Raw genomic sequence first — 25,847 nt, forward strand, 5'->3', positions numbered from 1 at the left:
GTGTTTTCCTAAACAAATATTGTACCTTTCATTATAAATATCCTGTGATGAAAAATAATTTTGTATAAGGTAGGTTTTTCTGGGATTCTGCCATCTTCTGATCTAGTCCATATTACATAATGTTAAAATTCCAGTGCATTTGTCTTACAAATATGGCTAATTTATATAAATAATTGACTCTTTTAAATATATTTAATTTTCATTTTGTGTCATTGAAAGCTGATTTACAAATCATATATTTATATTTGAATCAAATTAGAGAACTGTAACCTCAAAAAATATTCAAAGATCTCTTTCTTTGCCTCCTGTGCCTCCTGAAGACGTTTGCACCAGTCATGTTTGAAGATACCGAGGGTGATTTAGAAATTATAGAATATCTTACCTGTCATATTTTTAGGCATTTAAAAATGAACATAGAACAACATAGAGCAGCACAGCTAATGGTCTTATATGATGGTTACCATTGACAACAGATTTTGATAGAACTATATAGAATTGGTGATTTCAAAAGTTATATCTAATGCTTCTTTTTCAGGAGGAAGATTTAAAATAATTCAGACTTATGCTGGTTGTTTCTTTTTTAAAATTCTTTTCAAAAAAGGTTTTTGGATGGACTGGTGAACTAGGACCTGGGATTTACTGGTTAATTCCTTTCACAACTGGCTGTTGGCTGAGGAAAGAAATAAAATCAGTAACAGAAGAAGCCCAGCTTGTATATAGAGATGAAACAGGGGAATTATTTCTTACAAAGGAATTTAGGTAAGTTTTGTTTCTTAAGGTTAGAACTATAACATTTAGACTGGATATATACATTAATAGCCTGTCTTCCACCCTTTCCTTTGGAGCTGCCACCCCTACCCCATTATTCTAATCCAATAATTCAGGGCTTTACTAGGCGTCTGAAAGTGGCCATCCATTCATGGGTCTGGGATTGCCATTCATTTCTGGGCTCCACACATTTAGCAAGTCAGTTTTAGTCATACATCTACCAATTCCTCCTCCAATAGACACAGCCTTAGAACTAGATCCTGCTGCTTGCACTGACTTAGATAACCGTCAAATATGAAATCCAAGCACTTAGGTGGTTCTCCCAAACCCTAGATATACACAACAACATCTGGTAGAAAGGAAGAAGTGGGTTGGAGAAAGGAGAAAAGAAGGGGACTACTATCAGTTGAGATCCTTCTATGTGTTGAAATACTTTGATTGCTTTAGAAGCTTCTTTACCTCATATAATACTAGACTGAATTAAAAAATATATTTGGAGCCCTGGCTGGTGTAGCTCAGTGGATTGAGCGCAGGCTGCAAACCAAAGGGTCACCGGTTCAATTCGTAGTCAGGGCACATGCCTGGGTTGCGGGCCAGGTCCCCAGTGGGAGTCATGTGTGAGGCAACCACACATTGATGTTTCTCTCCCTCTCTTTCTCACTCCGTCCCCTCTCTCTAAAAATAAATAAATAAAAAGAAGCCAGTAAAAACATGAGGAAAGAAACTCAGTTATAAATACAAACACACACACACACACACGCATATTTGGATACATTAGCTTTATAGTTCACCAAAAATATTCAATGCCTTGATATTACTTCCTTTTGAAAATTATCTTTGTAGAAAGCTTCAGTCAAGTTGCCTTGGAGAAAAGAAGTAATATGCTGGTTTTATAATTTTAGGTCAACTTTATCAGATATATTTGAAGTAATTGACTTAGATGGAAATGGTCTTCTTAGCCTTGAAGAATATAATTTTTTTGAATTGAGAACAAGCGGTGAGAAATGTGACGAAGATGCTTGGGCTGTCTGCAGAGGTAAGCACTTTTCTCTTTCTTAATGGATGTATTAAAAATATATAGCCCCCACTCCCATTCTTAAGAAGTAAAATGTCAGGCTTCTCCATGGAATATTATTATAACAATTAGGACAGTTTAAAAGTAACATAATCAACAAAAGAAAAAAGCAAACAAAATATAACCAGAGACATTGAAGTTAAGAACAATTTAACAATAGCCAGAGGGGAGTGGGGAGGAGACAGTGGGGAGAGGGGTTTACAGGAACTATTAAGGACACGTGGACAAAATCAAGGGGGAGGGTGGAGGCGGGGGAGGGAGGTGGGTTTGGCTGGGGTGGGGTGGAGGGATGGGGAGAAAATGCAGACAACTGTAATTGAATAACAATAAAAAAAAAAGTAGTAGCTTTGTTTGTAGACCATAAAAATTTAAACATTTATTTTACTTAAGTTGATAGTTGGTGTGGTAATCACAATAAAATATGAATTAAAGTAATTAATTGTAATTTTATTTTCAACCTGTGCTCTTTGGAGCTTAGAATGTAAAAACTTTGTCCTAGCTCTTGATACTGATGGGACTGCAGTGGTCAAGAGCCCTGAACTGTGCCCAGGAGAGGGCAGCAAAGAGCTCTAGTAGACTAGAATTTTACTAAAAATTGAGGTTTCCAGGAAGTTGTTTATACCTACTAAGAGTTCTTTGGTTTGTTGTATTTGATTTGCATTAAAAAAGTGCTTCCATAGAGGTATGGAAACCAAAAATACCAAAGAAAAATACTTTGAATGAGGCAAAAGCAGTTGTCACTTAGAAGTGTGGGAATTTGTATTTAAGACAAAGACTGAAAAGTCAAAGGGAAGGACAAAAAGCCGTACCCAACTATAGGTCACAGAATAAGAAGTTTGAGGGGGCCCAAATGCAGCCAAGAAATAGATTAACTCACGTATTTCTATCACTGGGGGAGTACTATGTCCTACTTCTCTGGTTCTTAAAATGGTCCAAGCTTGGCAGAGTCAGTGAGCCAGGTGGGAGTCTGATAAATCTGTTTATCTAAAGAGAAAGTAAGGTTGAAATATTATTAATATAAAGGGTTTTAAAAATATATCTCTTTTTAACTGAAAGTTTATATAGCATAATCAGTAACAAGAAATGTACATTGATTGATAATATTAAACTTTGACAAACAAGATTGATAATTCACATAAGAGTATTATTTTTAGAATGATGTAATTGTCTTGTAACTTTGGTTATATGATCTTTTTGTTTTCTATTATTGGCACTAGAGCGCATTTCATAAGATTGATTCATAATTAGGATTCTTATGGGAAAGTTGTTGATAAATAAAATTTGTTTATTAATGTAATTAAATTGTTAGAATTGATAGTTAACATTTTTTAATTATATTTTATTATTTATGCTATTATAATTGTCCCAATTTTTTCCCTTTGCCACCCACCACTCAGCTCCTTCCCTCCCTCAGGCAATCCCATACTGTGTCCTTGTCCATGGGTCATGCATGTATGTTCTTTAGCTACTCTCTTCCCTATTGTACTTTACATCCTCATGACTATTCTGTAACTACCAATTTGCACTTGTTAATCCCTTCACCTTTTTCACCCACCCCTTGACCCCCCTCCCATCTGGCAGCCATCAAAATGTTCTCTGTATCTATGATTCTTTTTCTGTTCAACTTGTTTGTTTATTTTGGGGTTTTTTTAGATTCAATTGGTAATAGATATGTATTTATGGCCATTTTATTATTCATATTTTTTATCTTCTTCTTCTTAAAGAAGATCCTTTAACATTTCATGTAATACTGGTTTGGTGGTGATGAACTCCTTTAGCTTCTTCTTGTCTGTGGAGCTCTTTCTCTAAATGATAGAGATTTTTAATGATAGCTTTGCTGGATAGAGTAATCTTGGTCGTAAGTCCTTGCTCTTCATCACTTTGATATTTTTTGCCAGTCCTTTCTAGCCTGCAAAGTTTCTTTTGAGAAATCAGCTGACAATCTTATCGGAGCTCCCCTGTAAGTAATTAATGCTTTTCTCTCCTTCTGTTAAGATTCTCTCTTTGTCTTTAACCTTTGGCATTTTAATCATGATGTGTCTTGATGTGGTCCTCTTTGGGTTATTCTTGTTTGGAACTCTCTGCACTTTCTGGTCTTATGTGTCTATTTTCTTCACCAAGTTAGGGAAGTTTTCTGTCATTATTTTTTCAAATGGGTTTCCATTTTATTGCCCTTTCTGTTCTTCTTCTGGCACCTCCATGATGCAAATGTTGATACACTTGAAGTTGTCCCAGAGGCTCCTTTTACACTATCCTCATTTTTTTTTATTCTTTTTTCTTGTTCTGATTGCTTGTTTGTTTGTTTGTTTGTTTGCTTGCTTATTTATGTTCCAAATCATTTATTTGATTCTCAGCTTCATCCACTCTACTGTTGTTTCCCTGTAAATTGTTCTTTATTTCAATCAGTGTGTCCTTCATTTCTGACTGGATCTTTTTTATGCTGCTGAGGTCCTCATTAAGATCCTTGAGCATCCTTATAACCAGAAGGATTTTGAACTCTCCATCTGATACATTGCTTATCTCCATTTCATTTAGCTCTTTTTCTGGAGTTTTGATCCATTCTTTCATTTGGGCCATGTTTCTTTTTCTCCTCATTTTGGCAGCCTCCCTGTGTTTATTTCTATGTATTAGGTAGAGCTGCTACATCTCCCAGGCTTGGTAGTGTGGCCTAATGTAGTAGGTGTCCTGTAGGGTCCAGTGGCACAGCCTCCCTTATCACCCAAGCTGGGTACTCAAGGTGTGCCCACAGTGTGGGCTATGTACACCCTCCTCTTGTAGTTGAGCCTTCGTTGCTGTTGGCACATTCAGGGTCAGCCACTGCCTGTGTTCTGTCCAGGGTCACACAGCATAAGCTACAAGGCAAAATGCAGATGGCTGCTACTTGTGCTGGGCTTGGAGGTGCCCAGGTGAGGCCAAGCTGTAATCCAAGGCTGGCTGCAGTGAGTGCCAGGCCTAGGGCCAATTAGAGGTACGGGGCTCACTGAAACCAGATGCTGCTTGTTTGAGAGAATTTATGAAAATCTTAATCACAGGCCAATACAGGCCATTGCTGTGGAAAAGCCACTGAAAACAGGTTGGGTGGGCCTCAAAGTTGATTCAGGCAGGGCCTCAGCGAATCACCATGGTGGGGTAAACAGTATGAGCCAGGTTGATGGATTCTCAGATACGGCGCCTATCTGCTGGGTCTGTGGCTTTCAATGGGGAGAGCTCAGAAAAGGAACAATGGCCTCTTCTAGCACTTCTGTCTGGAAGAAAGCTGCCCCTCAGCTCTTGCCCTGATGCTGGACAATTCAGTTCCTCCCCATGTGTCACTGATGACTTTCAATCTGCTGCCCCCACACTGGAGCTCAGAGGGAGTAAATCTGTGTGCGGGCTTTTTGGTTTGCAGGCCAGTGCTCAAACCACTAAACCACACCAGTCAGGGCCTGTATGTGTGCAGGCTTTTTAAAAAGAACTGCCTAGGACTCTAGAACTTTCTGTCTTCCATAGTCTCAGTTCATGCTGGTTTTTACAGCCAGAAGTTATGGAGACTTACCTCCTTGGCACTGGAACTCTGGGCTGGGAAGCCTGAGAGTGGGACTGAGACTGTGATTTCTATACACCACATGCAGGTGTGGGAACAGCCTGTTCCACGTCTTCACCTCTCCTACCAGTCTTGATGTGGTTTCTTCTTTAATTCTGTAGTTGTAGGACTTCCATTCAGCTCCATTTCTAATGTTTATGAGTGGCAGTTATTCTATAGTTCAGTTGTAATTTTGATGTGGGAGTGGGAGAAGGCAGGATGGTTACCTATGTTGCCATCTTGACGCGATAGTTAACATTTTTTGAAAACATGCCATGTACCGGGGGAAGCACTCTACACATCAACGCTCTGAGCTATGTGCTATATTCTCATTTTACAAATAAGGAAACGGAATCAAAGAGGGTAAGTGACTTGACTATGGTTACACAGCAAAAAAAAATCACAGCTGAATTTCAAACCCAGGCACTCAGACTCCAAAACCGTAAGCACCATGCTATAAAATATCCCCAAGGATGACTGACTTAAAAATGGTCTGGGGGGAATATCTCCTTTGTCAACATTAAAAATACTGCAAAGAAACAGGCTCTATAGGTTCTGAAGTGTTTATATTTTTAGTCACATATAGTATCAATTTTCTTCATCCTTCTCCTTGATAAAAAGAAAGCATTATTTATCTGTAAGATAATTTTCATAAACTTTTTAGACTTAGAGTTACCTTTATTTTATTATTTTTTATTAATAGACTTTATTTTTAGAGAAGTTTCAGGTTTACAGTAAAGATTAAATCTCCCAAATATCCCTTCTTCCTCTGCTACCATTCTCCCTGTTATAAGTATCTTGCATTAATGTGGTACATTTGTTAAAATTGCTAAACTAACAGTGATACATTATTATTAACTAAAATCCATAATTTATATTAGTTTTATATTGTGTTGTAGAATTCTGTGGGTTTTGACAAATATATCATTTTATGTATCTGGCATTACAGTATCATGTAGAATGATTTCATTGCCCTAAAAATCCCCTGTGCTCCACCTATTTATCAACCTATTCATCCCTCCAAACCTTTGGCAAACACTGATCTTTCAACTGTCCGTATAGTTTTGCCCCTTCCAGAGTACTTTTTATTCAAGTATCATAGCACATAGCCTTTTCAAACTGTCTTCCTTCACTTAGCAATATGCATTTAAGGTCCTTTATGTCTTTTTGTGGCTTGATAGTTCATTTCTTTTTAGCATTGAAAAATATTTCATTGTTTGGAGGTACCACTGTTTATTTATTCACCTATTGAAGGACATCTTGATTTCTTCCAATTATTGACAATAATGAATATAGCTGCTATAAACGCTAAATGTGCAGATTTTTGGTGTGCATACATTTCAACTCATTTCAATCATTTCAGTTCAGTGATTGCTGGATGGTATAATAAAACCGTATTTAACTTTGAAAGAACTGTCAAAATATCTTCCAAAGTGGCTGTACCATTTGCATTCCCATCAGCAATGAATTCCTGTTGTACCACATGCTGGTCAGCATTTGGTACTTTCAGTTTTTTTGGATTTTTGCTATTCTAATACATATGTAGTAATATCTCATTGTTTTACTTTGCAATTCCTTAATTAAATATGACATTGAGCATCTTTTCATATGCTTGTTGCCCATCTGTATATCTTCTTTGGTGAGGGGTCTGTTCAGATCTTTTGCCCATTTTTTTATTAAGATGTTTGTTTTCTTATTGTTGAGTTCTTAGTATATATTGGATACAAATCTTTATCACATATTATTTTGCATATATTTTCTCCCAGTCTGTGGCTTGTCTTTTCCTTCTCTTAATATTGCCTCTCACAGAGCAGAAGCTTTTCAATTTTAATGAAGTCCTACGTACCAATTTTTTCTTTCGTGGATCATGCATTTGGTCGTTGTATCTAAAAACTCATAGTCATACACAAGCTCACCCAGATTTTCTCCTGTTATCTTGAAGTTTTATAGGTTTGTGTTTTGGGTCTATGACCTTTTTGGACCTATCACCCATTTTAGTTAATTTTTGTGAAGGATGTAAAGTCTTTGCCTAGATTTATTTATTTATTTTTTGTATATAGATGTCCAGTTGTTTCAGTACCATTTGTTGAGAAAACTATCCTTTTTCCATTGAACTGACTTTGCTCATTTGTTAAATATAAATTGCATATATTTGTATGGGTCTGTTTATAAATCTTTTCTAGTCCATTGATCCTTTTGTCTAATTTTTCACCAATCTTACATTATCTTGATTATTGTAGCTTTAAAGTAAGTCTTGAAGTCAGATATGTTAATACATTTAAAAAAATAATAGAGGATTAAGAATTTTAAGTTTTGAAAGTAGATTAGTTGTTGATAGTCTTTATAGTACAGTATCTAAGTATATTTTTTAAAATTTTTATTTATTGATTTTTAGAGAGAGGACAGGAGAGAGAAACGTCGGTTTGTTGTTCTACTTTTTTATGTAGTCATTGCTGATTCTTGTATGTGCCCTGACCAGGGATCGAATCTACAGCATTGGCGTATCAGGATGATGTTCCAACCATTTGAGCTACCTGGCCAGGGTAGATACATTTTTCGAAAGTACTAACTTCTTTGGATTATATATCAAATATTAATATTTTTTATTTTGCTTTACTACATAAGTAGCTTCAACCTCCACTTTAGTGACTACCATTTCTATGATCAAATTTAATCTTCATTTACTTTTTCTTGCAAGAGTTATGAGTCACTTTTCCAACTTTAAATATTTCAAACTATTATTCAGTCAGCAAGTTTTAAACAGCTATGTCTCTGCTGCTTTTCTTAACTCTAATGCATAAAAAAAAAAGATATCTCAACTAAGAGTACCCATTTGCCTTGTGTATATGACAGGTGGGAGTTGGAAAATAGAATCTTGCTTGTTAGAGCAGTTAACAGTATAATCCATAATGAGTAGCTATTTATTTTCTATATTATAGACAAATTTAGGCATTATACATATCTAGTTGCTTCTAGGTGAATTTAGCTTTGCTTGACAATAATGTTTAAATGCACATGCTTGTATTTGTCTAGGACATTTATGAACTCCAGAGTGTTTCCTATTATCTAACAGTGTTTTAAGGACCAGGGACAATTCGGGTAAAATTAGAGTAATTAGGCATGTAGTAGCCTCCTTGATCTGGCACTATTCCCAGATCTCTTTTTAGTAATTTGGGGGTATTACATCAAATTCTCCTAAGTTCTGCTGTATGTAAGTGGCAAATTTATATAAAGCATTTAAAATTTTAAAAATATATACTAGTATCTGTATAAGCAGGTAGGTTAGAATTTACCCAGAACAATTACAATTTATCTTAATTTTGGAATAGATTTACATTATTTATAACTTCAGATTTTGTTTAAAAACTAAATCACGCACTGTGATGGTTATTATGCTGAGTTGTGGGAAGTTGGAATGGTATCTCCCAAGCATGTTTTAAGTCATTCTTATTGCACTTTTGCATGGCTAACAGATTCATAAGGCCTCCTTTACGACAAACATTTATGAATAATATAAAATAGACATTTTATTAAATGTATGAACTTTATGTTATATGAGAAAACTTTTTGTTGCTTTGACAGAGAATTTTGATACAAAGAAGAATGAACTAACAAGACAGGGCTTCATGGATCTGAATCTAATGGAAGCTAACGATCGGGAAGGAGATCCTCGTGACCTTTGGGTTACTCTCCTCTCGATGGGCTACAATAAAGCACTGGAATTAACAGAGGTAAAGCAATCTGAGAATTTTGGAGTGGGTTTAATATACATAATATTTTACCCTTTGAACATTTTCCTGACACATGACTTTTGAATTGGTCACTCAAATTCTTGACCTTTAGCGTATGAATGAATCATGGGTGCAACAGCACTTTTTTGCTAGTTTATGTAAATTCCTATTTGGGACTGAAATTTAGTTATTACAGACATTTAAATAATCCAGGAACAAAGGAATTTGAACATAGATATGCAGGAAAAAATTATAATCTAAAAAATTATATTTCTTAATTGGTGATGGCTATTTGAGTTGCTAAAGTCTCATTTCTATGGGGAAGCTCTTTGTCCTAACAGAATAAAGGCTCTCTTAGAATAAGAGGAATGTGTCTGTATGAAAACTGGAATTCTGATTTCTTGGCAAAGGGTACTTCTTGAATTAATATTTGTAAAACACTTGGGTCAGTGCTTGTCTCATTTAAAGTGCTGTGTATATATTAGCTATCATTATTATTATTTATTAACATGATAGATATAGAAGTTGAATAAGTCTTGTAATAATCCAGAGGAATAATAAATATTAGGTCTTCTTTTTTAAAATATATTTTATTGATTATGCTATTACAGTTGTCTCAATTTTTCCCCTTCCCCCTTCTCTGCCCCGTACTCCCATTTCCTCCAGCAATTGCCCCCTTAGTTCATGTCTAGGGGTTGTGCATAAAAGTTCTTCAGCTTTTCTATTTCCTATAGTATTCTTAACATTTCCCTGTCTATTTTATACCTACCAATTTATGCTTCTTAATCCCTGCACCTTTTCCCCCATACCCTCCCTTCCCCCTCCCAGTTTATAACCCTCCAAATGATCTCCATATCTATAATTTTGTTCCTGTTCTGCTTGTTTGCTTAGTTTGTTTTTTAGATTCAGTTGTTGATAGTTGTGAGTTTGTTGTCATTTTACTGTTCATATTTTTTATCTTCTTTGTCTTGGATAAGTCCCTTTAACATTTCATGTATTAATGACTTGTTGATGATAAGCTCCTTTAGCTTTACCTAATCTGGGAAGCACTTTATCTGCCCTTCCATTCTAGCTATGCTGGGTCGAGTAATCTAGATTGTAGGTCGTTGCTTTTCATCTCTTTGAATACTTCTTGCTGCTCCCTTCTTGCCTGCAAAGTTTCTTTAGAGAAATCAGCTGTCTTACAGAAACTCCTTTGTAGGTAGCTCTCTCTCTTTTCTCTTGCTGCTTTTAAGATTCTCTCTTTATCTTTAACCTTTGGCATTTTAATTATGATGTGTCTTGGTGTGGTCCTCTTTGGGTCCAACTTGTTTGGGACTTCCTGTGCTTCCTGGACTTTTATGTCTTTTTTCTTCCCCAAATTAGGGAAGTTTTCTTTCATTATTTTTTCAAGCAAGTTTTCAACTTCTTGCTCTTCCTTTTTTTCCCTCTGGCATCCCTATGGTTCAAATGTTGGTATGCTTGGAGATGTCTCAGAAGCTCCTTAGACTATCCCCATTTTTTGAATTATTTTTCTTCTTGCTGACCTGATTGAATGTTTTTTTCTTCCTTATGTTCCAAATTGTTGACTTGAATTTTAGCTTCATCCCCTCCACTGTTGGTTCCCTGTAGATTTTTCTTTATTGCACTTAATGTAACCTTCATTTCTGCCTGGGTCTTTTTTATGCTATTGCCATATGGCATAATGAGTTCTTTGAGCATCCTGATAACCAGTGTTTTAAGAACTCTGTATCTGATAGGTTGGTTATCTCCATTTCATTTAGTTCTTTTTCTGGACTTTTGTTCTACTCTTTCATTTGGACCATATTTCTTTGTCTCCTAATTTGGCAGCCTCCCTGTGTTTGGGTTTATTTCTGTGTTTTAGGGAGAGCTGGTTTGACTCTCTGTTTTAGTAGCATGGCCTATTGCAGAAAAGGCACCTGTAGATTGTGTAGGGCAGGGCCTTAGGTAGTCACCAGGGTGGGGCAACCCATTTTACCACTTTGTGGCTCTTTGTGGGGGGAGGGCTTAGAGAAGGGACAGTGACGCTTCCTGACTTCTGGAGGTTTGCCCAGGTTTTGTCTCCCAGCACTTGCTCTGTTTCCAATCTCTTTACTTACTTCCCATATGCCACTGGTGCCCTTCCAGCTGTTGCCCTGGTGCTGAATCCCAGAGGGGATGGGTTTGTGTAAGTCCCAAGTCTGTGCAGGCCCTTTAAAAGGAGTCTTCTGAAAATCTGGCAGTTTTCCCCACCTTAACCCCCACTGGTTTTTACAGGCAGAAGTTATGGGGACTTATCTTCCTGGCACTGAGACCCTGGGCTGTGTGGTCTGGCCTGGGGCTGGGACCCCCTACTTCTGAGGTAAACCTCCCGATTTTTATCCACCACATGTGAATGTGGGACCACCCATTCTACCACCTCTCTGAGCCACACTGCGACTCTGTGCCTCTCTGCGCATATCCACATCTCCACCCCTCCTACCTGTCTGGATGAATTTGGCTTCTTTAAATCCTTGGTTGTCAGACTTCCATACAGCTCGATTTTCTGATGGTTCTGGGTGATATTTGTTTACCCAGATATGGTCTAGTTGTAAATTTTTCTGTAATTGTGTGAGGAGATGAAGCATGTTTACTGACACCTCCATCTTGACCGGAAGTCAGGCCTTCTTAAATTCTGTATTTTTGTTTCTGGTTTAACATAAAGAATTTAAGAGTTTTAGACCACATATTAGATAATAATACATTTGTTTATATTCTTAATATTAAAAGCTGAATTGATCGCTTACTGTATGGGAAATCTGCGCTGGCTTGTTACATTCCGCGCAGAGTAGAACGCACATTTTATTTATATAGGATTTGAGGAAAGCATGGTTAGTCGGGTGAGACTGTTGATTGTTTGGCACTCAAGAGTGTATCACTTGACATGAATCTGTCCTTGACTGTTTGACTTTCAAAAGAGAGGAGCTGACACTGGTTGGCTTACAAAACTGTGTTCATTGAGAGGAGTTGTTGCAGGGAAATTGAACAGGTTTAAACCAGTGCTGGTGACTCCTCATTACAATGACAAAAGAATCATCATTTTTCATATGTTTGTGGGAACATGTTGATCCCAGCTGCCCTGTTAATTTTCACCCAGCTAAAGGTGATTCATTCAACCACTGTTGTTGATTCTATTTGAAGAAGTTTCATCTGTGGGGGTCTGACGTACAGGTTGTATATTTTTCATATTTCATCCTGGTTTCGTCTTTAGGTCATCTGTTGGGACAGTGACTGTATAGAAGCATTTTAAGATGCTGGACAACACTTAAACTCTGAGACAAACAGTATAACTTGAAGTATTATAGGAAGGGACTGGAGGACACTCCAGAATCATGACCCTAGACTTTCCAAGCTTGGCCAAGACAAGTTCCAAGGACGCCCTAAGTCTTCTTTGGATAACCTTTTATAGTTTGCTCTTTTAATTAATTGTAGATTGTTTTACTTGTGTTAATCCAGGTACAACTTGTAAGTACCTGGAGTGATCAAAGAAAATCAAATCTTTTTTATTATCTGTAACTGCTTGAGTTAAATAATTTAAACTGGTTTGTTGTACCCCTAGGACTTAGGCTATATTAATTACTATGTCAACCAACATGAAGGAACATTTTTTTATGACTACCTGGAGTGGTGTAACTGCTATGAATGGGGTCACTATATTCAGGAATCGTTTTCCAGAAAAAGTTTTATTCTTCTGAAGTGTATGTAAGAAAATATAACTCATTGAGGGTGTTGGGGAGTCATACTTTTGGGATGGCCTAACTAATAGCAGTACAAATAATTAACCTTGATTCTGGGTTGGCATTGAATAATCTGATTTCTAAAAGAGATGTAATTATCCACAGTAGAACTGCAGGTGTATTGTTTCATGGTGTTGTGACAAATAGTGTTGCATTTTGTATTTCTCGTAGTTCAAACACATTTTCCTTAAAACCGAGATTTAGGCAAGTTATTGTTACTATTAAGAAGAACATGATAAGCCATGGTCAGACGTGTACATGTTAAATCAGTAGAGTGTAACGTATAGAAAAAGCTTATTCTGATAGTCTTGAGAGGAAGCTTCGTACTTATGATTATGTGCTTATTCAAGAATTCTAGGTTAATTCTGTGGACTGTGTGCTTCTAGAGGCTCTGTGGAGAACCTCACTTTTGGATATTTAAAGGATATATCTTTCCACTTATTTTATGGCCCTTTTCATTTTTCTAGAGGTTTCAGAATGATAAAAACAATAATATTTTTGAGTGAGGAGAAAACCATTATGTAATCAAAATTCATGAATAATTATTCTAATTGAATATGTCCCTCATCACAGAACCAATAATTTGAAATATCCTAGGCAGTGATGATGGTTGTGGCTTTTCAACAGGGGAATATTTTGACCCATTCTGAAAATAAATGTACTGTTATTAGTAGTACATATTCATAAACCATTGAGGGAAAATCTACTGTACAAAATCAATTTGGAAATGCTCAGTCTTTTAGAGCATATTCTTAGTTCATGTACCACAATTTTTTTCAGGTTAATTTATTTATAGATAAAGCATGGACCAAGCACATCCTTCATTATCCTAGGGAAGCTTTCCTCAGTGTGTAATATTATGGCCAATTTATGCCTACTGGAATGAGCTGTTTCATGGAGGATTTTATCTCACGTCCAGATGGCCATTCTGGCTTTGTCAGATTTTATCCCCATGGGTCTTAAAGTCTGATTATACTTAGTATTTCTTTTCAGAATTTAGCAGACCACGTTTCAAGTATCTACAATGAAATCCTTGAGCTTTTCCATGGATTTGTTTATTTTGTTGTTTTATATAAAGACTTTCTGTTTACTCTTGTCAGCAAAAGAATGTCCAGCCTATAGAAAAGTCTTAATAAGAGTTTATTGGAGCCAAATTTTGAACATGCCTGGAAGCAAAATCTCAATGGATTGGGAAAATGCTCCAGAGGATGGCCATTTACAGCTTATTTTATACATTAGAATCAAAGGCAAAGAAAGAGACTTAAGGAGGATTACATGAAATTCATTGGTGGTAGATTAAGAGTGGGGGAGAAAACAGAGTGAGGAAATCTCTCAGATTGGGTAAAAAGCAAAGCAGAGAGACACATACATCTTTTATACTGGTGGGCACAGGATAGCTAATAATTAATATTTACACAGAGGTGGTATTTGGGGAACAAGATAACAAAGAGGAGTTTTGTGGTCTCATGCTCTGGTGGTCTTGTGCACTGGTTTCTGTGGTTTTGCCTTTGAGGGGTCTAGAAAAGAAAATTGCTCTTCAAAGGTTTGGTATACTGGATGCATACGAACAATGGACAGAGCTCACTTAAGGTAAAGTAAGGAAGCTACAGAGTCAGGGCGTGACTACCTGCTATGACCTGCCCAGTTAAGAATCTGGGATCTTGTGTGGTTACTTTTAGTCACTGAGCTTGTCGGGTCTGCCGTGTGGCCCCTGAGCTTATCAGGTTTATTTCGTAGCCCCTTTTTCATTCACAGCTTAGTAATCTTTTAAAAGTATTTTTAAAGTGCTTTCATAGTATTTCTCATGTAATATTTTTAAAGTATTTCTATAATATCTATAATATATTTGTATTAGCATCTACAGAACTTCTTTTACTTTGAGTTTTCTTGCTTGTTGTATGCTTTCTACATTAATTTAGTAGGATGAAGAGAATAGGTAAGTAAAAGACTAAGCCCATGAACAGAAAGAAATAATAGTTCTGCAGCTTTTTAAGAGTAGACATTATTTTATTTTAAAAATTTTAAAGAATATATCTTTAACCAAAGGCCTCTTAAGATTTTTATTTTCTGTGAATCTTTAAATATCGATACTCTTTGGTTGAATAAAACTGAAAACCAAGACTTGAAAATGACAAAACACCAGAATCTATTTAATGCTAAAACATAAGCCATTAAAATTCCACAATCACTTTTTAAATTATTTTATTGTTGTTCAATTATAGTTGTCTGCATTTACCCACCACCACTGCCTCCCCACACCAGCCGAACCCACCCCCCCTTTCTTCCACCCCACCTTGGTTTTGTCCATGTGCCCTTTATAATAATTTTATAATTATTATAATCTTTTTTCAGAATTCTACATTATGAAATATTTTCACACATCACTTATTATATGGTTGCAGCAATCCTTGGAAGAATATATCCTATTTAATTCTACTTTTTCAATGAAGAAATTAAGTGTTTTAGAAATTAAGTGACTTCCCCAGGTTATATAGCTAGTAAATGGTAAAATTCAGTTACAAACCCAGGTATTTGGCTTTCTAATACAATGATTTTTTAAAAAAATTGTATCCTCTTTTCTTAAAACAGTGAGTTTATTATTGGTAAAGGTTGGAGTCATTAAGATATATATATTATTTATTTATTTAATTTTTAAAAATATATTTTATTGATTATGCTATTACAGTTCCATTTTCTTCTCCCCTTTAATCCCCTCCACCCTGTACACCCCATCCCACCAGCATTATCCCACTTTAGTTCATGTCCATGGGGTACATACAAGTTCTTTGGCTTTTCCATTTCCCATACTATTCTTATTTTTTAATATTAATAAAAATGTGTGTTGATGCTCTATTAACTTCAGACTTTTATCTTTGGTCTCCTACATAAAATTTATACACGCCATTAATGTGTATAAATTCACTTACTTATTCAACAAATATTTATTGGATGCCTATATGTGATATGCCTAAACCTGTAATAAAGAGGCATGGAGAATACAATGATGAATAAAATAAAATTTCTGTCTTCATGGAATTTTACAGTCTATGAAGGGGAATGATTAATTAAATAAGAAAATAAATAAATCATTTCAAAAGTGTTCTGGGGGAAAAAATAAGCCAGAGGTCACAGTAGAGAACAGCAGGGGAGTGAAGGAGGTTGGGAGACACGAGCAGCTCTCTCTGCAGAGGCGACTCTTGAGCTTTAACCTGCAGGAGGAGGATGAGGTACCCCCGTAAAATATGTGAGCGCATCTTCCAAGCAGAGATAACACTACGTACAGATTAGGGAAAAAGCAGGTTTACAGTTGTTGGTATGGGAAATAATGCAATAATTAATAAATAATAAAGAATTAACTGTGTTTTGTGTGTTCACAACTGAAAACCTACATTTGCCCCAGCCTGTGTGAAGGCTCTGGCATAGGAAAGAGCTTCATTTGTTCTGGGTCTGAAAGAGCAGAGCAGCTGGACGTAGCGAGGCAGGAGGCTGGGTCGTACAGAGGTCAAAGCTACTCTGTGCAGCCTCTTGTGGACTATGGTGAAGACTAAAGGTAAACCTGAGAAAAATCCACTTCTAAAAGCACAGGCTCTTTTTAGGCCTCAGATTTTAAAGGTACTTTTACAGTAACTTTGAACTGTGAATTTATCTTTATACATTGAGTTCTTTTCAGTATTCTATACCCACCCATTAAGTTTCATTCGTAAACATAATTCCTTTAGAGCCCTTCGATGAGTTCTTTCTGTGTCCTTAAGTTAGCAAAGGTAACTAACATGAGCCAAGTTAGCTTTAAAATAAATGGAGGTGCGGGGAATGGCTTAAAGGGGCTGCTACCAATTTGCTAGAGGGTATAGTTTTCTTATCGGTGAATATTTTCAGTCAGTATGCTAACCAAAAATCAGAATTTCATGCTTTTTTATTACTCAATTTATAGTACCAAAACTTTCTTCTAAAAGTGCTTCAGAAGGACAAGCTAGAAAGTGCAGTGTGCCTTCTTAAATCATGTGATAAACATTCATAATAAATAATTTATTTTAAATTATGTCAGAGGGCTAAAACGAGGTTTGCTTTTTCTTTCATATCAGGCATGCCCTTTTGTCATCGATATCTATGCGGACAAATGCAAGCCAAGAATTAAAGCTGTCCATATGGAGCCAAGCAGTGGTCAACTTGAGAAGGCCGTTTGTAAATCTGTGCTTCATAGAGGCGATGCCAAAGTCATGGATGGCAATGCAGATGTTACTGTGCATACTCGCAAGTGTGACACCTGGATAACTTCTGTGATTGAAAACAAGGTATCAGCTATGAAGTGGTCTCACGACTGCAATGTTCACAATATTTTCCATCTTCTTTCTTACTCTAGTTTTGCATAATAATTAAATATCTCATTACATTAATAATATTTATAATAGGCAATTATTCTTCTTAGATTTCTAGCTCAAACTGGGCATGATTATATATATATATATATATATATATATATATATATATATATATATATATATACTTTTTTAAATAAACAGTTTCTTTTATTAAGGCATCACACAGACTACAAAATAAGAAAACTGGTTGACAGAGAACCAAGGGTATATCTGAATTTTAAAAGAAAAAGTAAGCATGATGGTTTGCACATCTATCACAGCAAAAATGTTATTTTAGCAAAATAATGGAGACAATGACCTTGTTTCTATGCAAAACCTGGAGTGAGTTACTTTGTAAGTTCAGTCAGCTCCATTAACAGCAACAACTCCAAAAAGTAGGAAAATATATTCAGCAAGTTTCTTGAAGTTGACTGACTATCTTATATATAAACAGTATTATTTGGTTTGGAGGTATTCCATATATTATGAATGCAAAGACAGAGCAGAAGCAATTTTTAAAAATTCATCTTGATGTCAACCTTTTCAATTGACATCTTATGTTTTACAATATCAATAATAGATTAGAATAACAGTATGTGTATATAATTAATATATACATTTTAGATATATGCTCAAAATTTAGTTATTTATGTATTATTTTTGACTTTAAATATTGTTTTATTTTTCAATTACACTTGACATACAATACTAATACTACATTAGTGTCAGGGGTACAACCCAGTGACCAGTCACCGTATAACTTACTAAGTTACAACCTGATAAATCTAGTACCCATCTGACACCATACAGAGTTATTAGAATATTAACTATATTCCCTATACTATACTTCACATCCATGTGACTATTCTGTAACTGTTTGTACTTCTTAATCCCTTCACCTTTTTCATCCATTCCCCCAACCTTTCTCCCATCTTCAAGAAGACCTTTTAACATTTCTTGTTATAGTGGTTTGGTGGTGATAGACTCCATTAGCTTTTTCTTGTCTGGGAAACTCTTTATGTGTCCTTCCTTTCTGCATGCTGGCTTTGCTGGGTAGGGTAATTTTGGTTGTAGATCCTTGCTTTTCATCACTTTGCAATTATTCATCACTTCATGCCAATCCCTTCTGGCCTGCAGTTTCTTTTGAGAAATCAGCTGACGGTCTTGTGGTAGTTCCCTTGTGTGTAACTGCTTTTCTCTTACTGCTTTTAAGATTCTCTCTGTCTTTGCCCTGGCTGGTGTAGCTCAGTGGATTGAGCACAGACCTGTGAAGCAAAGGGTCACCGGTCCAATTTACAGTCAGGGCACATGCCTGGGTTATAGGCCAGGTCCCCAGTGGGGGACACATGAGAGGCAACCACACACTGATCTTCCTCTCCCTCTCTTTCTCCCTCCCTTCCCTTCTCTCTAAAACTAACTAAATAAAATCTTTTTTTTAAAAAAAAAAGATTCTCTCTGTCTTTAACATTTGGCATTTTAATTATGATGTGTGTTGGTATGGGCCTCTTTGAGTTCATCTTGTTTGGGATTCTTTGCACTTCCTAGACTTGTATGTCTATTTCCTTTACCAGGTTAGGGAAATTGTCTGCCATTATTTTTTCACATAGGTTTTCAATTCCTTGCTCTCTCTCCTCTCCTTCTGGCACCCCTATGATGTGAATGTTGGAATGCTTGAAGTTGTCCCAGAGGCTCCTTTCACACTATCCTCATTTTTTTTAATTCTTTTTTTCTTATTGCTGTTTTATTTGGGTATATTTTGCTTCCTTATCTTCCAAATCTCTGATTTGATCCTCTGATTCATCTACTCCCCTGTTGATTCCCTCTGATGTATTCTTCATTTCTGACTAGTTCTTTTTGTGTTTTCTAGTTCCATTTTTATTTTTCCTATTTCTTTGTTAATATTCTCACTAAATTCATCTACTCTTGCCTGAAATTCATTGAGGATCCCTCCCAATTTTTATCCACCACCCATGGGTGTGGGATCCATCTCTGCCCCCTACTAGTCTCGGTGTGGCTTCTTCTTCATATCCTTAGTTGTAAGTCTTTTGTTCAGCTAGATTTCAGGTGGTTCTGAGTGATGGTTGTTCTGTAGTTTAGTTGTAATTCTGATGTGGTTGTGGGAGGATGCAAGCGCCGCTTTTACCTATGTCACCATCTTGGCCAGAACTTCCTTATATAGATATATTTTAAAGGCTCGAGATCATTGTTTTTCTCTTAAAATATTATGACATTAAATGTTTGGAGATCTATAAAGACAGAGCGTCATCTGAGTACAAAATATTTTATTTAGTTTTTTATTAGAAGCCTTCCTACAAACACAACTATTTTAAATAATAGCCATCGTGTTTTGAAGAAATACAAAGAAAAAATTTAGCCCAACTCTTTACAGAAACTTGGCAATATCAGAAATCCTAGAGACTATCATTTAATCTAATTAAGTATACTCCACTGTCCAGGACCTATTTTTATCAAGCCAGTTATTTCTAGCTTTGGCCATCTTCCCTGCTACTATTGATATTGCAGGTCAAGCAAGTACATGCATAAATTCTTAAAGACAGAGAAACTCAGTTTTCTAGAAGTTATATATTTTCATACAACCTTAATATAGCTAGGGGTTTTTTTAGAACTGTTGGCTTTTTCTTTTTAGTCCTGGGTGATATTTTCATTATTTTTATGCCTGCCATAAATTTCTTAAGATGCTTAAGATTTGTCTGAGTATTGAATCAATATGAATATACATTATTTAACGAACTCTCCTAATCTGAATAAAGGCCACCAGGAAGTGTAACATAGTCTCTGCTTCTAAAGAGTTTAAAGTGATCTGAGAATAATTACAAGGTAAATGTTAAATTATACAGTACTGTGATATGTGCAATAGTTTTACTATATTTGCATCTCTTGTAATTGACGTTTGTTTGGACTATGGAAGTTGAGAAGGATTTGCGATGAGGGGACGGGGACTGTGTGAGAGTTGAGCATGTGGTGTGGGATTGGAAAGATAACTAGGATTTGGATACGCAGACAGTCTTTAGAAGCAGGGGAAACTGTGTAAGGCAAAACATGAGACAGGGTTAATATGAAGTAAAGAGGAAAATTGAGACTATCAACATTGCAAAAATAGAGAACTGTATTTGGAAGAGTATTAGGAAGATAAATAACATTGATAGAATGGGTCCAGATTATACAGGGCGGGGCAAAAGTAGGTTTACAGTTGTAATAAATGAAACACAGGATTTATTCTTGCATTATTACTTATTAATTATTATCTTATGTTCCATGCAAAAAATTGTAAACCTGCTTTCACTCCACCCTGTTTTTCCTTAAAAAAAGAGATAAAAGAATTTAGACTTGATAAAATAAACTAGGGTCCCCAGCTAGTAAGTTGCAATCTTCAAATGAATCATAAAGCTTTGGAGGTTGATTCCTAAAATCCAACATGTTTCCCTTTCTGCCCTCTATGTTTTATTAGGATTACAGGGTGGAAGGGAGTCACTATCTTACCCCAGTTCTCTGCTCTGCTATGACTTATTGCTTCTCAACCCTCCACCACCTTCTTTTGCCTCAAGGAAAATTCAACTTCCTTCACTAAAATGAGGTAATAATAATACTTTAGAGCTTACAATGTGCCATGCACTTTACACATATTTACACCTTTACTTCTCACAACAATTCAATGAGGTAAATACTATCCCCCTTTTACACACAAGGCAACTGAAGCACGGGGATATTGATTTGCAAAAGGCCACACTGCTAAGCAGTGGAAGAGCTAGAAATGAATTTAGGTTGTCTAATGTTTTACTACCCCTTTGTAGTCATAGGGAGCGATTGCAAGCTCTTTAGCAGGGGAATACTTTGACTCTGCATTTCTCTCCTTTTTCAGCTCCATTCTGCGTTCTCTTGCTTCCTATCCATCCTAGAGGCTATTACCTATTATCTCAAGTATCACTTTTCCCGTAAGGTCTTCCTTGATACCCCAGGCTCAGCGAATGTTTCAGTATTTCTCTCTGTGTTTCTGTGGCACCATGTTAATACCTCCATCACAAGACTTACAAAATGTTTTACAATTATCATTTTATTTGTCTGTATTTGTTAAAAAACAGAACTAACAACTTATAAATCTTCTTTAATAGTCAGATGATAAAGTGATTATTCACATCAACAATGAGCTAAGTAAAAACTGCATAAACAACAGAGGACTCAACATATTTGCGGTAGAAGTGGCACCCAAATCTACAATGGTAATGCATTGTTTTCTAATTAAAGCCTTTTGTTTTCTCAATTTGAAAAAAAACATTTTTGCTATTAGTGCTGTGAATAAGTGTATATGTGAAATAAAGTGAAAAATTATTTTAAGTTTGGTATTTGTATTAGTATCATCTTGTACTAGGAGATAGGAGACTTGATTCTAATTCAGGTCTCACTACTTGGTGCAACCAGTATGAGACATTCATTTAACCCCTCTGTTCCAGTCTCTTTAAGCGTAAAGTTAACATATCACCAGCCCCAGGTACTTCACAAGGTTGGCGTAGAGATAAAGTGATGTACACAAAAGCACTTTTGAACATCATATAGAAGTACAAAGTAGCATTAAGAGTAATAGGAATTTGGATAATCCAAAATACTTTTATGTACATTTCTTAGATTTTCTAAGGCAACCTGGGAGAGAAAATGCCACCTGGCAGGAACAGCTGTAGTTCTGGTGCTAGCAGAACTCTGGGGTCCTGAGTTAGCAAGGAGTTGAAAGGCAGGGATAGATTAGGAGACACTGCAACTAGTCTGGTGAAGAGAAAAAGGAAAAAGCTTTGTATTCCTACCCTTTCTTTCTCCATACTATCCATGGAACCCTAAAACACCCTAGAACAGGATAAGGAAAGATTACCTTTTCTGTTATTCCAGGGAGGCTTTTAGAAAATGTAGTGATGAGGAGAGGGTGTTCACTCCCCTTTCTTCCACCCTTCTTCATCCACCTTCCCAAATACCACCTATCAACTTTTATACTGAAGTAGAATTTAGTCTGGTTACCATATTAGACATCAGATCTTAGATTGCAGGTTCGTGTTAAGGATAAATAGTATAGAATTTTACATGTACAGGGATATTTTTACATAGGGTCTAGAAATGTCCTATTGAAAAATTAGTCCAAAATAACAATGTATAAAAGAAAAGTAAAAGCTTTCTATTTTTATGTGCAGGTTTGTCAACATGTAATGCCTCTGAATGAACGACAAGAATGGATATATTATTGTGTGTATTCTCTTATATCTTAAATACCGTCCTTAGGAAATAATTCCACTTGAGACTATCAAACTAAGAAGAAGTATTTCAGGTTTGGTCTGTTACTTGTTGATCAACTATAAAGATTAATCCATTTAACTGATACCCATAAATAATCTATTCAATTTGTATGCATTTACATTTCCTGCTATATTATATACTTTATTATTAAAATATGAATAATCTTTTAAACGTGTGGCCTTATTTAATGGGAAATCTGGGCGTGTTTTATTTATGAATGGGAAGTCAAAATAAAATTATAGGTAAGCTTTTAAAGAGTAATACTCAATGAATTCTACAAAATCCTATACACTTTTGATTTATTCATTAAAAAAAAACACTACAAGAAAATGTAAATGGGCTAGCTGCAGCAAGTGCCTTGTGTGATCTTCTTGGCTTTTCAATGCCCTGTCCAGGGAACCTGCAGGTCTGGGACTCCTGTCTGTACCTGTACGGTCACAGGCATATGGCTGTGGAAGGACCAGGGAACTTTTTGGGTCCCTTTTCCTTCCTGCTGCTGGTGCTGTCGCTGCTGGTGACCTGCAGCCCCTGCAATGCCTGCCTCTTCATTGGTAGTCTCTGCCTCCTGCTGCAGCTCTTCAGCTTTGAGCCTGCGCCCTCCCTTGGGGCCCTGCACGTGCTGTGGACGCATTCCACCATTGCCCTGTAGTGGGAGCCACAACGTGCTCCAGAATGTGCTGGCGGCCACCGGCAGGCAGCTAAGAATGGAGCAACAGGCGTGGGGTTAGACGCGGAGTTTACTTCTGACAGGATTTATGTCTTAATATGTGATGGCACAGTAGGTCGGATAACTGATGGGAGTGGTCAACGTATGATTTAGCATTTGAACAAATTAGAAAGCTTAACGCTACAGCAAATCACAGATTCAGGAATGATTTCCCAGAGGAGAAGCTCCCTACCCTGAGGGAAGCCAGCGCAAAGCGCTTAAACCAAAACCTCACAATCTTTGATGTTAAAGACCATGCATACATGGCTACTGATGTTAAAAGTAAGTTTAAACGGAGTTTCCTCTACTATACAGTAATAGTTTCATCTGCTCTCTCTTGCTAGAAGTTATCTATAAGATGAGACAAACAGATCACACTAGTAATGGCTTTAACTCATGGACCTTGAAGTCTTAGCCGTACAGGAGGTGGAAAACTCTGGAAATAATCCATGATTATGATAATCCCTATTTTGCTTCATTGGAGCATATCTTGTATCGTGTGGTTCCTGTGTGGAATTTCAGCTTTCCTCATGCGAAAGGGTTTCATATCCTCAGACTACTTGAAGAAGTGGTCGCATAAGGCAGTGAGGTTGTTGTGTGGACTGTTAATATCTTTAATGAAAAGAAGTTACTGCGAATCCCATCTTGGTTCCAGCTGTATCACCAACGGCATGTTGGAAGACTGCATCTCTGTTCCAGACATCCCAGCCCCACCCCACCCCACGCAAGGAACTGCATCTACAGAAACTCTCTGCTGACCTCATACAAGGATATTAAAATATCCTCTGTGCTAACCCAAGCCCTGGGGGATCAGTGGTGCACACAAGCAGTAGTCTGTAATTGCATTTTTAGTTGAAGCAAAGCAAAACCCAGCGTTGCCACCACGCTCCATGGAATGCCTGAGTTCAACACTGCTGCTCTTGAAAAGCTGAGCCTGCAAAAAGATACAAGAGCTTCTGCCCCAACCTAGCGGAGGTGTACACCTTGACCCAGTGAGGGTGACCACAAACTGTTTGCAGTTTGGGGGTGCAGATGCAAATGCATAAGAAATGCGCAATCACTCACAGTTGACATTTCAAAACTTGCCACACTTACATAATTTACTTATTTCAACTATTGTATTCAGCTATGTTATCGATGTACTATAGATGTCAAACTTGTGACCACACTAATAAAATCAACAAAAGGAAAAAGTGTAAATGTAGAAATAGCCATTTATATTTAACTTTCCAATCAGAAAATATAATTAAAGCAACATTTGGAAAATTTCATTTTTATATTGCAGCCAAAATCTAATCACAACTAGGAATATTTTGTTTTGACAGTCAATTTTTAAAATCAATTTACTAATGGACTATGAACTTTTAATGTATTTTGCAGTAAGAATTAAATCTAAAAGCACTTAATGAAGTAATACAGTACATAAAAAACTATACTAAGCAACTGAGGACTATATAACCACATCAGTAACAGAATGGCTGGCTAGTCCATGTTAGCTTTTGAAATGTGAATGTCGGTATGGTCGTGTATTATGCTGGACTTAGTATGTGCTAGCACGCAGTTGAAGTGTCATTGGGATGCTTGTCCCTTGATTTGGACATCTGCAAAGTGGGTAGTCATTATCTAGAAGTGTGAATTCTCTAGATGATTTTTTCAGTCTTAAGTTCTTTTAAGTTTTAAAAAGTAATGCAATGTGAAAGCGTTTTATTACACGCCAAATGCTTTATAAATCCAATACATGTGATTGAATATGCTACTTCACAAAGTATTGAGTTGCAGGGAATAAATTATCTGGCTGTGTTACCAAGAGCATGTAAAAAAGGTATCTTTGCCCCAAGTTGTAAAACTGCTCTTCGTAACAGGACGGTAGGTGATGGGAAGTGGTATTGGAACGTGGAGACACAAGAGAGGGAGCAGCGAGCACTAAGCCGCATCCCCAGCACCGACCCCACTCAGACATGCCGAGCCTGGTTTCCCTTCAGTTATTCACTCATTGGCAGGGTGGGGGAACCTATCTTACAGTCCCATTTTTAATTAGTCAGTAGAAAAGAGAGATATTATGTTTCAAGTTAAACTTTCTTCCAAATGAATAAAAATCCAGGGGAATCAGCTACTTAATGAATATAAACTGGGTTACATTTTTGGACTTTAAAGGAAATGACTTTTTAAAGATTATTTCACTACTGTGGTATTAGAATATCTAAGAAGAATTTAATTCAAGTCCTGAAATACCGGGCTTACAGACTGATTGTAATTCTTTATGCAACCAAATACAGTTGATGAACGCATAAGAATGTCTTTTTTTTTTTTTAATTTGAGAGGTGCTTCCCCTTTTCAGGGTAGTTTTGCACAGATTAACCATAATGTTTTCGAAGGTAACTTTGCATGTGGCTTAATTTTAAAAAGCACATGGATATAGCTTACAAAAAAAAATCTACATCTTCCAAATCACCCCTGTGTTCTAGGTCCTATTCCTGCCCGTCTCCTTGTTGTCCTCATTAAAGCTTCCTACGAGTGAGTTTTATCTAGAAACACTCCCTCTGTGTTGGCTTTTTCCCGTTGTTATTTACACACCTTACAGACTTTTCATCTTTAAG

The 25,847-nt window shown here is 36.5% G+C and overlaps 1 protein-coding gene and 1 pseudogene across 3 annotated transcripts in view; both read left to right on the top strand.

Annotated features, from left to right (window-relative positions):
- EFCAB7 (EF-hand calcium binding domain 7) overlaps nt 1-22,712 on the top strand; it is a 50,604-nt gene extending 27,892 nt beyond the window's left edge. Inside the window, exons 9-14 of one of the 3 annotated variants that reach the window (XM_045199449.2) lie at nt 602-759; nt 1,671-1,804; nt 8,988-9,136; nt 16,974-17,183; nt 20,719-20,844; nt 21,380-21,466. In XM_045199449.2, coding sequence (XP_045055384.1) covers nt 602-759; nt 1,671-1,804; nt 8,988-9,136; nt 16,974-17,183; nt 20,719-20,838 — 771 coding nt within the window. In that variant the 3' untranslated portion in view covers nt 20,839-20,844; nt 21,380-21,466. Of the gene's footprint in view, nt 1-601; nt 760-1,670; nt 1,805-8,987; nt 9,137-16,973; nt 17,184-20,718; nt 20,845-21,379; nt 21,488-22,441 lie in introns of those variants that run through there. The other 2 variants (XM_024565563.3, XM_045199448.2) reach the window with 2 other exon arrangements.
- Nucleotides 22,713-22,989: 277 nt separating this feature from the next.
- On the top strand, nt 22,990-24,009 carry LOC112309092 (glycerophosphodiester phosphodiesterase 1 pseudogene; annotated as a pseudogene).
- The last annotated feature ends 1,838 nt before the right edge of the window (nt 24,010-25,847 follow it).

The sequence above is a fragment of the Desmodus rotundus genome, chromosome 3 (genome assembly GCF_022682495.2).
Source record: "Desmodus rotundus isolate HL8 chromosome 3, HLdesRot8A.1, whole genome shotgun sequence".
NCBI lineage: Eukaryota > Metazoa > Chordata > Mammalia > Chiroptera > Phyllostomidae > Desmodus > Desmodus rotundus.